The sequence below is a fragment of the Balaenoptera musculus genome, chromosome 1, assembly GCF_009873245.2.
Source record: "Balaenoptera musculus isolate JJ_BM4_2016_0621 chromosome 1, mBalMus1.pri.v3, whole genome shotgun sequence".
NCBI lineage: Eukaryota > Metazoa > Chordata > Mammalia > Artiodactyla > Balaenopteridae > Balaenoptera > Balaenoptera musculus.
In genome coordinates, this window is record NC_045785.1 from 21,412,825 (window position 1) to 21,425,363 (window position 12,539).

A 12,539-nucleotide genomic window follows, 5' to 3' on the forward strand; every position below is an offset into this window, starting at 1 on the left:
ACACAATCTAGTGTTGTTAACCACAGGCTGAAAAAGGTAGAAGCTAGCCAGGTTACCTGTAAGGGGTCAGATTGTTGAGAGGTGGAGGAGTATCACAGGTGTTGTATGTTTCCAAGACAGGTATGGGGAGAGAGTTTCTGTCAAAAAGCTTCTGGTCTTGAACAGTAGAGCTTCTGAAGGCCTTTCGGGTGTTGATTCCTTGTAGTGACACTGAAAGAAGATGGAAGGCATTAGAAAATGGATGACAGGCTATTTGAGCAAACACTGAGTCACACCAGTCGGAGAGGCCTCAGCTGCTGCATTTCTTGGCTGCGGCTGTCTGCAGCCAGGTTTTTTTTTTTTTTTTTCCTCTCCCCCTCTGGGGAAGCCCCACAAGGCTGTCAGCAGCCCAGCCATTTCATGACTGAACAAAATGAGGCAACACAAAGGTTTACTATGTGGCGAGATCTAGCAGGCCCCTCCTTAGGAGGAATGAATCTTCCAAGTACTTTTATGGTAGCAAAATACAATTGGGGGGAAGGGGAATTTGAGAAAGAGGGAATTGGGGGAACGGGAGAAAGGGAGTGTGTGGAGGTGTGGTAGAGATTAAAAGGTTTCTTTACATCACCCAGGCTTGTGTCGTTTCAAAGCAGAACTCCATAGGTCTCTGTGATTTCTCCCCTCACTTTTTTATAAATCAGGAAAAAAAAAATTCTAAGCAACTGCTCAGCAGAGCCTGCAAATGCTGAGCTCAGCTTCCTTACCTTCTTCTTCCTTGGGATCCAGCTGAGTGACTTTAACTTGTAGGCGGTCGACCCTCTCAGCAAGGGAGCTTACTCGAGAGGCAAAAGTATTTGCCTGAGTGAAGAGCTCTCCAAAAATGTCCTCAGCATATTTACCTGAGAGAGCAAAGAAACCAAGTCACTAGTGCCTAAAAGTGACATACATGGTCAGAAAAACTGGCTACTAAAGACTGTATTTCCCACCTCCCAAACACACACACCCACCCCTCTAAGATGGTTCAGGCTACATGCAGAGCTTGCTCCTGGAGACAGAGACATACCCTCCAGAGCCTGGGCAGCCTGCATGTGCTCTATAACTAATAGAGTCTTCTTGGCAAAATGAACTGACATGAAACTCAAAACAGGATGAATAAAATCAAAAGGTGTGATACAAAAAAAACTAATCCTAGAAGAGTGGAGAGTATGTCTATACATTTGCCTATAGCCCTTAGCCCTTTGCTGCTCTGTAAAAGCACCTTGTAAAAGTGCTTCTGGAAAACAGATTGGGAGTTAGAAGGACCTTCTATGTGTTTACAATTAACATGAAAAACAAGAAATTACATCCTCAGTGGAGCCCCAAAAGTACGCTGAACAACCATGATGAGATGTGGTATCTTTCAGGGGCCCTGAACTTACTAACAACTCATAATAGAGACATAACTTCTTCTAAGAGGTGAAAAGGTTATTTTATGTTTTATGACCTACAACTTTGAAAGTCTTTGCTTTAGGTTATAATCCTTCAAATCTACATCTCAGGGAACAAGTGGAAAGCTGAAACATTCAAGCTCTCCCTGAAAAACAACATACCAGTGGTCTCATTCCACAATGTCTTGTTTTTTAGAAAAAGAAAAGAGTTCCGTACTTTCAACCCTGGAATGCAAGGAGAATTTGCAGCCAAAGAAACATAAAAGCAATCTGACACTACCTCCATATTGTCATTCCAAGCCACAAAGCACATTCTTGCTAGAATGAAAAGTGGTGCATACGAATAAATAAACCATCTGAGTTTGTTACTTGCAAGGTGAAGGCAGGCAGAAGTTTCTGTGCCCAATCAAAAGATCATTTCTTTGAGAACTATTTAAAGTAGGCTCTTACTTTAGTTTCTGAACTACATTTATTCTTAGTCCATACTTGAGGGGAAAAAATTAGTTCAAAAGGCCAAAACTGGCTTCCCTGGTGGCGCAGTGGTTGAGAATCTGCCTGCCAATGCAGGGGACACGGGTTCGAGCCCTGGTCTGGGAAGATCCCACATACCGCAGAGCAACTGGGCCCGTGAGCCACAATTGCTGAGCCTGTGCATCTGGAGCCTGTGCTCCGCAACAAGAGAGGCCGCGATAATGAGAGGCCCGCGCACCGCGATGAAGAGTGGCCCCCACTTGCCGCAACTAGAGAAAGCCCTCGCACAGAAATGAAGACCAACACAGACATAAATAAATAAATAATAAATAAATTAAAAAAAAAAAAAAAAAAAGGCCAAAACTGCACCTTCAGGGTGAAATCAGCTCACTCAATGTAACCTGGAAGGTAAGGATAAGACCAATCAACAGCATATTTTGAATTGCTGGTAAATTTAGTCAATAAAGAGTTTCTAATCAAGGAAGAAGCAAGTCTTTGCATACTGAATGGTTTTGTGATCTAAACAATCATGGGAAGCTCCTGAGCTCAAAGGACTGAAATTGGCTAACAAGCTGCACTTCTACTGGGCAGGTTGAGAATCCAATCTGATCCCTGATAATATGTCTAAGTCCTATAAGAACGATACTGTACTGACTCACAGATATAGAGAACAAACTAGGGGTTACCAGTGGGGAGAGGGAAGGGGGGAGGGGCCAAGACAGGGTAGGGGATTAAGAGGTACAAATTACTGTGTATAAAATAAACAGGCTACAAGGATATACGGTACAGCATAGAGAATAGAGCCAATATTTTATAATAACTATAAATGGAGTATAACCTTTAAAAATTTTGAACCACTATGTTGTACACCTGACACTTATATAATATTGTAAATCAACCATATCTCAAAAAAAAACACCCAAAAACCAAAAACCATACTGCATCATGCTTGCCTAGGTAACGAATAACTGTGATCGGAAGACTGTAACAGAGAAATACACATTAAGCATGGAAAATAAACCAGGCTCAAAAATATCTGTTAACCATCCAGCTGTTCTGGAGGAAAAGAAAACCCTATATCAATTTACCCTTAGGTCACCACGAGAGTACGCAGGATTTCCTGCTCCTCAGTGAAGGGAGCAGTGATAGTGGGAGTAGAGATCAGTGTGGCACAATGGTTTAAGATGAAATCATACAAAGAACCCCACCATATAAAAATGGTAACATTGAGAATTCTATTTGAAGGGGGAGTGAGGTGGAGTGAAGGCTTCCCCGCTGTCACATTACGTCACGTCAGGCCCTAGGTATACTTAGAACTGCAAGATGAGACATGGAAGAAGCAGTAGACTTCAAACCAGAAAGTCTGAATTTAAGTCTCAGTTCTTTCTATCTACACCTGTGTACTTTTCAGCAAGTCAAATTCTCCCAGCCTCAGTTTCCTCATCTGCGAAATGGGGGCAACTATATCTATCTCACCAAGTTGTCACAGGATTAAACGAGCCAAAAATGTAAACTCTTTTTTTAAATTAATTAATTTATTTTTGGCTGTGTTGGGTCTTCATCGCTGTGTGCAGGTTTTCTCTAGTTGCGGCAAGTGGGGGCTACTCTTTGTTGCGGTGCAGTGCACGGGCCTCTCATTGCGGTGGCTTCTCTTGTTGCAGAGCACAGGCTCCAGGCACACAGGCTTCAGTAGTTGTGGCTCGTTGGCTCTATAGTGCAGGCTCAGTAGTTGTGGTGCACAGGCTTAGTTGCTCCGTGGCATGTGGGATTTTCCCAGACTGGGGCTCGAACCCACGTCCCCTGCACTGGCAGGCAGATTCTTAACCACTGTGCCACCAGGGAAGTCCCTGTAAATTGTTATAATGAGACTCCTCCTTATATTGCTCAACCATATCAGATGACCTTTTTTTTTTTTTTTTGGCCGCGCTGGGTCTTTTATTTGCTGCACGCAGGCTTTCTCTAGTTGCAGTGAGCAGGGGGGCTACTCTTTGTTGCGGTGCACGGGCTTCTCATTGCGGTGGCTTCTCTTGTTGCAGAGCACAGGCTCTAGGCATGCGGGCTTCAGTAATTGTGGCACGCGGGCTCAGGAGTTGTGGCTCACGGGCTCTAGAGTGCAGGCTCAGTAGTTGTGGCGCACGGGCTTAGTTGCTCCGTGGCATGTGGGATCTTCCCGGACCAGGGATCGAACCCACGTTCCCTGTATTGGCAGGCAGATTCTTAACCACTGCGCCACCAGGGAAGTCCCAGATGACTTTTAAGAGTATGACTATCTAAGTATCCTAAGTTTTATGCTCAGAGGAAATTTAAAATATAATTCCAGTCAGTAATGTGATAGCCCTGTTCTTTCAGTACTAAAAAGTATTCCAACCTCTGAAAACAGAAGTGTGATACTTATAAAGGAGAAAACCAAAGTGCCTTGCTCAGAGTTAAATTTCACTTATTCAGATTACCAAGATAGATCCACTATCACATCAGGACATTCATAATAGACATCTACCCATTTTGCAAAAGATTCCAGAAGCAGTCTTCAACTTTTTTTTTTTCTCTTAGCAGTACAGTCTTTCAAATGAAATCTTATGTGGAAATGGAACAAGTAAAACTGATTTTTAAAAATATGAAGCTGCTCTTGTTTGAATTTGAGTGGGAGTCTTGGAGCCCCCCAATGGCATGGACCCACTGTACTCAGAAAACCCAATATCACAACATATCTTTTTAAAAATTTATTTATTTTATTTGGCTGCGCTGGGTCTTAGTTGTGGCATGCGGGATCTTTTAGTTGTGGCATGTGGAATCTTTAGTTGCAACATGTGGGATCTAGTTCCCTGACCAGGGATAGAACCCGGGCCCCCTGCCCTGGGAGTGTGGAGTCTTAGCCACTGGACCACCAGGGAAGTCCCATAACAAATCTTAATGACCCAAGAGGGGGTTCCCTTTTCCTAGGTGGTCAGGATACTGATTCAGAAGTGCTGGCTGGCTGGCTGGGCCCACATTTCCTAAGATATGGCAACCTAATATGTGAAATGCCAATCTCACTGCACTGAGGGAAAATGAGAATCCTGGATATGCTATCAGGGAGCAATTCATGGCTGTGAAATCTTAGTTTTGTGCTTTATTCATTCCATAATCAGACTTTCCCTACTAGACCAAGCACTTCCGGCTAGAGTACAATACATGAGGTCAAGGTCATGAGCCTGAAGCACATATGAGCCCATTCCTGCACCTCTCTCTACTAGATGAAATCCTAGTCCTCTTTCAAGGCTCGGTTCAAATGTAACCTCTTCTGTGAAGCTTTCCTTGACTCTCCCTATTCCCGCTATGTTCCCATTCCCCATAGGAAATATTCCTTCCTTCCCTGTATTCTCTGTGCACCAACAGCTTGGAAGCATGGAAAGAGTACATGCATGAATCATTCAACAAGTATTTACTGAGCTCCTACTGGGTGCCAGGTACTATACAAGACAGACACTGGGGTTCAAGGACAAACAACACATGATTTCTGCCTCCAAAGAACTTTCAATTTAATATAGGAGATAAATTTCAATATAATGTGGTGGGTAATAATACAGGCATGTAATAGGATCTCAGAGGGGTACTCAGTCCAACCTGGAGGAGGAGATCCCTGAGCTGGGTGGGCCTTGAAGATCAGCTACAAGGATGGCAAGGGCTCTCCAGGCAGTGGGAACAACAAAGCCACCGCGTTGAAGTATGAGAGAATATGGTCTGTCTCAGAAGCTACGAGTAGTTGGTAATTCAGTTTTTCTCCCTTATTTTTTTCCCTTTTTAATTTTAAAAGAATCCCTTAAAAAGACTGTAAAATGGGAGAAGATAGATTACAGAAAATGAGGCTGAAAAGAAAGGCAGGTCTTAAAAGTCCTGAATGCCAGGCCAAGGAACTTAAATAATTCCATAGTGAGGAAAAGCAGAGATAAATACATAGCTAACATTTATACTCTTATTTTAAAAACACTTTTTAAACTGCAAAAGTTAACACAGACTTAACTTTTAAAAATTCAAACAATTCAGAATTATAAAAGTAAAAAGTAAGATTTTAGTTTTGGGCAGACCACTCTGGCAAGAGTATAGGTTTAAGATTTATAAGATTTTATACAATTTTTAGGTTTATAGATTTAAGGGGGTTGATCAGAGAAAGGGAGGCCAGAGGGAGGCTAGGACAACAGTTTAGGTGAGAGTTAAAGTCGTTCTAAACCAGGGCAGTGTTGGTAGAGACAGAGAGACAGGAGACAGAACTGAGAAATTCTTAGGAAGTCTGACTTTGCCTCTGACTGCTGTGTCTGCAGGCAAGTTACCTTACTTTTCTGAGCCTTCATTTCTTCATCTGAAAAATGGCAATGCCAACATCTAACGTCATAGGATTATTAAGAGGATTAAATGAGATAATCTATGTGAAGATCCTATTAAAACCCGGCTTAAAGTAGGCAATCAACAAACGTGAGTTCCCTTCTCATCCTCTCCCCATTCTCCCCTTAAGAATTATTTATTTCTTTCTCCTCTGGTAGAGTATGAGCTCCTGGAAGGCAGAGACCATTTCTTACTATTGCTGTATCCTCTCAGTATCTGGCACATAAAATATGTTCAATACATGTTTACTGGATGAATAAAGGGTCAGCTAGCTCTACAACCTGAGGAAATCTTGTTTCCACAGGCACAAGCCAACCCTGGCCCTCAGATCAGCTTCCTCAAGATAGGAATGCTCTGATCACAAGTGGGAGAGTGAGCAATGGCATCCAGCAACACTACCCTGGAAAAACACCTGAGAGAGAGCATAACTCCTGCTGAGTGAGAATAAGAAGCATCATTAGCTAGATGTCCTTTGTCCTATAGAAAAGGAACCAGTGTGTGACTGACTTCCACCCATTTGGCCTTCTCAGGGTGACAGAAGCAGAAATGATGCTTTTAAGAAGCAGTGAGGCTCTCTGCAGCCTTCATGTGCTTCCTTGTCAGCCGTACTGCTGTTGCACTGCTGTCAATGTTCCTTTGTGTAAGACAGACACTGGCGGGGTTTCATTTCTTTCTTGACGCCCCATCCAGGTTTCCCTAAGCCCTGGATCAACTGAGATGGCCTCTGAGCTAGGTGATGGCTTAGGAATCTCAGACCCCATACATCATATGGTCACAGACCTCTGTCTCCTCAGGCACCTATTTTCAAGGCAGGGCCTATTACTATCTGGGGGGATGCAGGCTTTCTTGATATTCCACGGTTTTCACTAAGGGCAGTGATGCGATAGGAGAGGTGAATGTCTGAAATAATTCACACCAAGATGCTTTTGCTAAGGAAGATCACTAAAATGGCATTTTGACAGAGGTTCTTATGGGAGCTGGAATGGCACTAGACAAATGCAGAGCCTATCCAAGCATCTGCCCTTCTCATATCTCGGCTCCAAGCAAACAAAGTCAACTTAATTCAGAATGAAATCCAAACCCATGCATGTACCCCACCCAAGGCAGTCTTATTCATTCTTATCAATTAAAAAAAAAAATTACAGTTGAGCTGGCTTTCCCTCAGCTCCAAAACAGACTGGGTTAACCCCCATCTTCCTCCTAGAGAAGAATGGCTCCAGCTACAATTTGTGTCACTGTGTTCACACAGCTTGCAAAACTCCCAATACCCCAGAGACTACAGAAGTAATTTGTACCCTGAACTTGGACCTGGGGGCTTGCAGCACAATTAAATGTGTACCAAGGCAGACAAGTCAGCCAGAATCTCTCTGAATTCATGTTTGCTTTACTTCTCTTTGGGAAGAAAAGCGGGAGGGGGGGGGGCGGGGGGAGGCTGTTGGGTAGATAAAGACTATTGGCACATTTGAGGCTTCAACAAAGTCAGGCTACATCGAATAGCTTTGTGCAATTACAGGCACATTCCCCAACCCAAGATACTGCTCTGTGAACCTCCCACTTTACACACAGAGAATTCTGCTCTGTCATTCCATCTGCAGTTTCTGCTGCAGCCCTTCCTGCCACCCTTCCCACAGATTTCTTTTGAAGCAGGTGGAGGGGGAGGGGGAGGGAACCTAGAGGGTGGTGGTAGATGAAGAAAGGGTTGAGGGGAAGAATCTGTACCAAAAAGGAGCCTCTCTTTGGGGAGGGGGTGAGAGTGGGATAAATTTTCGCACTACCTAGGGAAGGCAGATGGGGGAGAAATAGGAACACGGAGGAGAAGGAAACAAAATAAAGAGCACCAACGACCCCTGAGGGCAAAGCACAGGCTCTCTGCGGCACTCACTCAGGCTGCCCAGCTGTCGGATGACATTTGCCAGGGTGATGTTGGTCATGCATTCCAGCTCGCTTCTAACGCTAGGCAACGTCTGACGGCACAGGTGCCTTGGCTCGATGTTCCTCGTTACTAACGGCATGGTGGACCTGCTTCAGGCAACGTTCTGAATGATGAAAAACAACCTAAAAAAGAAATAACAGGAAAGTATTACTCAACCACAAATTCCAGGCACACCAGGGCTGTGTGAGTCTTTTTTCCTTTTGTTTTGCTCTGATCTGAACAGCTTTAAAAATCTTCTATCTTTTTTCTGTTTTAAGCCCTCCCTTACCCCTACCACCCCTTTTAAAGGTTTGCCATCAGAGGCTTGCTGGATAAGTTTAGAAATTCTGAACTGGTGTCTGCTGACTGAGGGTACACAGGCAGCATAAAAACCTAAAAACCTTAAAAAAACAACTATGCTCCAACTAACAAGAGTCTGCAGAGGCAGGGACGCATGGTAAGAAAACAGCCCATTCAGCAGGTCCTGGATGGTATACATTCTAACCTTGGGGGGTCCACAACCAGAGCAGATCAGATTCCAGATAATCAATTATAAGAATCAAAAAAGAGCTTTTGTCATCTGACAGTCTCCACAATGAAATTAAGTTGCCAATAGTGATTCTACTGATCTGCAACAAGACATAACTTCTCCAGTCCTTCCCTGATGGAGGACTGTTAATGTACAGCTAAATACTGCCAGTATCTATTAACACTACCAAAGTTTAGTCTGTAAATTGACAGAATGAAAGAATATGAAGGAAAATTTTACACGTTCAATATATCAAACATGATGCCAAGCACCCTGTGCTGTAAGATTCCCTAGTCCCTTCTCTTCTACCCACAGCTCCCTTTCTCTCTCCCATCCGGTTCAACACACCTGGGCCAAAAGGCTCTTGAGACAGCAGGAAGTGGAGCAGATCCGGAAACCTTCCAGTTACTGTTTCTTATCCTGTCGGCTGAGCCCCTTTCCCTAGGAAATCCCCCAGCACTTTAGGTTCATGCTGAGCTATTGTTTTAGAGTTAGATTACCAAATTCCTAGCTTTACAAGGACAGGAGGAGGTTTTTTATCCAACAAAATGGATATGACTACAGCCAAGGCACATCGGGCTGGAACTGTTTCCCTATCTTGTGAAACTAAAGAAATTTAAAACAGCCTAATGGTTTTTGTGCTAGGGAAGATGGCAAATTAAATGGTAAAGCATAAAGGTAACATACCCAAGTCCCCAAGATTGCAAATTCCTCTTTAAAAAAACAAAAAACAAAAAAACAACCCACAGAGGTTTACTTACATCAAATCTCAAAACACCAGCTCATCACCAAAAAAGTTGACGGTGAATACGAAATGCTTAAACCAAGCTAAACATCATAGATCTTAAAAGTGAACCAACATATTGTCTGACCAAAAGAAAAAAAAAAAAAAGCCCTTCAGGCTCAAAGAGGGAGTAGAACCCTTTGGAACAGACTGCTCCTTGTTATGGACATTCTGATCTGCTAAGAGTAAAAATAAAACAGGAAGCCAGCAGCTTGGGGAACAAGATTTCCTGTCACCAACAGCAACAGCCTAAGAACCAAGAGAATCAGCTGTTTGCTCATAACTTAGAACCTCCCTTTAATAGTCACTGTGTGGCAGCTGTTCCTATCTTTGGGGTGCAGAGGTGTTTCCTGAATGTTTGTCTACTGTCTAAGGAAATCATTTTCATTCTGTTCCTCAGCTAAGTTCCCCTTTGACTAAACAGGTTTTCTAATCCAAACTCTGGACTTTCCCTCCCAGTCTACCTCTTCTCCTCTTTTACATAATCTAAAGGGTACTGGGTACTAACATGCAAGCTTTATTAACTCATACTGAAAAGAGAGTTTAGAACAGCAAAGGAGGCAAGGTGTTACAAATAAAAGAACCTCACAGGACTCTGCATCCTCTGGATGCCCTTAGACTCCCAAACTTCAAGCTTTTAGGAAGAACCAGAAATTCAGGGGTACAGCCAGAGATGAGTGAAAATAGCCATTATGGCTCCCTCCATTAGCAATCATTTCAGAACTTGTTCTAGCTTCTTAGAGGAGCTACAGGAGCCAGATCCCCTTGAAATTCTGCACTGAATGGCCACTGACAGGGCATTCCAGACATTCTCTTTGGACACCTAATGGAAACTGGATTCCAGATGGCTAGGTAAATGTCAGATTGGAGGTGGAGCTGGGGAAGCCACTCTGACACCTTGGTACTTTAGCATTTATGCTTTCCCAAGTACCTTGGGTAAGTGGACACAAATGGAGTCAACTCTATGTCTTCTGGGGTGGGGGAACCAAATTTTCAATAGCAAGATAGCTACCTCTTGCCAAAAAAAGCCAGCTCCCACAACCAGCTAGAGTACTCAAGAAATTACAATATGTCAGTATCTATCAAGACAAAACAATTAGAAAAGTGAATCTGCTACTAAAAAAAAAGTCATTTTATATGTTTCAGAGTCACCAGAGAAAGACAAGATTCCCTATTATATGGAATTACCTGCATCACTGCTCATTTTTCTTTTGGATAATCAAGGTTAGTTGTATTATGCCAAAGAAGTATGGAATTACGCATGATCTGAACCACAATACTAATTTGACCAAGAAAAATAAAACCCTCTATTCCAGTGAAGATAAACTTAGAAATGGGGCAAAGACTTCCAAGGCTCTTGACTCAACTCAGCTTCAAGTTGTGGAGTTGAGACATACTTCCCTTGCCCTGAGTCTTGACACCTTACTGTGTTATCTTGGGCAATTTTCCTAGAGACATTAAATAAGGTAACATGTATAAAATGTCCACTACAGGGCTAAGAAAAAAGGTAGTTATTTTTAGTTCCATGGACCTCAGGCAAATCCTCCTGTAAAATCAATTTTATTCATTGACAAATATTTTAAAACACTTTTAACAATGGACATATTATGTAGTAGAATACAATATTCACATAAATTTAAAGATGAAACCCTAGGGGCTCCCCTGGTGGCGCAGTGGTTAAGAATCCGCCTGCCAATGCAGGGGACACGGGTTCAAGCCCTTGTCTGGGAAGATCCCACATGCCGTGGAGCAACTAAGCCCATGCACCACAACTACTGAGCCTGCGCTCTGGAGCCCGCGAGCCACAACTACTGAAGCCTGCGCACCTAGAGCCCATGTTCTGCAACGAAAGAAGCCACCACAATGAGAAGCCTGTGCACCGCAAGGAAGGGTAGCCCCCGCTCGCCACAACTAGAGAAAACCCGCATGCAGCAACAAAGACCCAAAGCAGACAAATAAAATAAATTTATAATAAATAAATAAATAAGTGTGTGTGTGTGTGTGTGTGTGTGTGTGTGTGTATTTTAAAAAATAATAATAAAGTTGAAACCCTAGACTTCAATGAAATTTGTGGGGGTTTTTTCTGGAGATTGCTCCCAGCCATGCTTCTGGACCTCTTGAAGAACATACATTCTCTCTCTCCTCTGCTCTTTTATACTGGGTTCCTCATCTGAACCACAGAACAAAGAAAAGAATTTGAGTGACTATTTCCTCAATTCTCTTCAAGAGTGTAAACAACTAGGACCATTTCAGAGGCACTGGAAAAAAGTTAATACATTATATACAATGGATGCCTAATAACACTAGGGTTTAATTTTCTTATGGGCATGCAGTTGAGAAAAGCTCATCTATCATCAGTAGTCATTTAGTGGAAAATTTGTGGAGCACTGGGTGTTGACAAACCACTAAATTAAGGAAGTGACGTGGGCAAATCTGCATTTTTAGATAAATCATTCTAACCGAAGTAGGAAGCTGTATTTGGGCAGGAGACGACTGGAGGTAAGAAGACCAGTTGGGAAACTCTTCCCAGGCTGAGAAGCAGACAATAGAAATGGAGAGGCCCACCACAGCTAGCAAATATGAACTGAGAAACCACAGACAGGCTGCAGGGGTGAGTCCAACCCTTCAGGCCTATCTGTAGCTCTCTCCTGATAGCTTTGTACAGTTATACTCACAAAGTGATAAAATGATGTTTCTTTATTAAAAGTATTATGAGGGAGTTCCCTGGTGGCCTAGTGGTTAGGATTTGGCACTGTCACTGCTGTGGCCTGGTTTCGATCCCTGGCGGGGAACTGAGGTCCTGACTTTTATAAAAAATTAAAAAAAAATAAAAGTATTATGAAAAGAGCTAAATGTTAGTGCCAGTAATGAAAAGAAAGTGAAGAAAACCAAGAAAGTAGTCGTTCTTGGCTGGAAAAAGAAGTTTGGACACATGAAAGTGGAATGCCCTGTCTTTATAGAATCAGTAAAGTTCTTTTTCAGTTATACTTTATTTTGATTAGGGAAATTATATGCTACAGTGATATTTGCTAACTTGGGAGTCTGAGAAGGTCTTACCTTGGGGGATGTTACATAGGA

General features: G+C 42.8%; 1 protein-coding gene across 3 annotated transcripts in view; it reads right to left on the minus strand.

Moving 5' to 3' along the window:
- The window catches only part of WASF2 (WASP family member 2), a 70,966-nt gene that overhangs the window by 13,146 nt on the left and 45,281 nt on the right, over positions 1-12,539 (minus strand). For 2 of the 3 annotated variants that reach the window (XM_036852838.1, XM_036852846.1), the window contains 3 exons: positions 8,119-8,291; positions 744-878; positions 57-210 (listed from right to left, as the gene is read on the minus strand). In XM_036852838.1, the coding sequence (XP_036708733.1) occupies positions 57-210; positions 744-878; positions 8,119-8,248 (419 nt within the window). In that variant the 5' untranslated portion in view covers positions 8,249-8,291. Of the gene's footprint in view, positions 1-56; positions 211-743; positions 879-8,118; positions 8,292-9,438; positions 9,552-12,539 lie in introns of those variants that run through there. The other variant, XM_036852856.1, reaches the window with a different exon arrangement.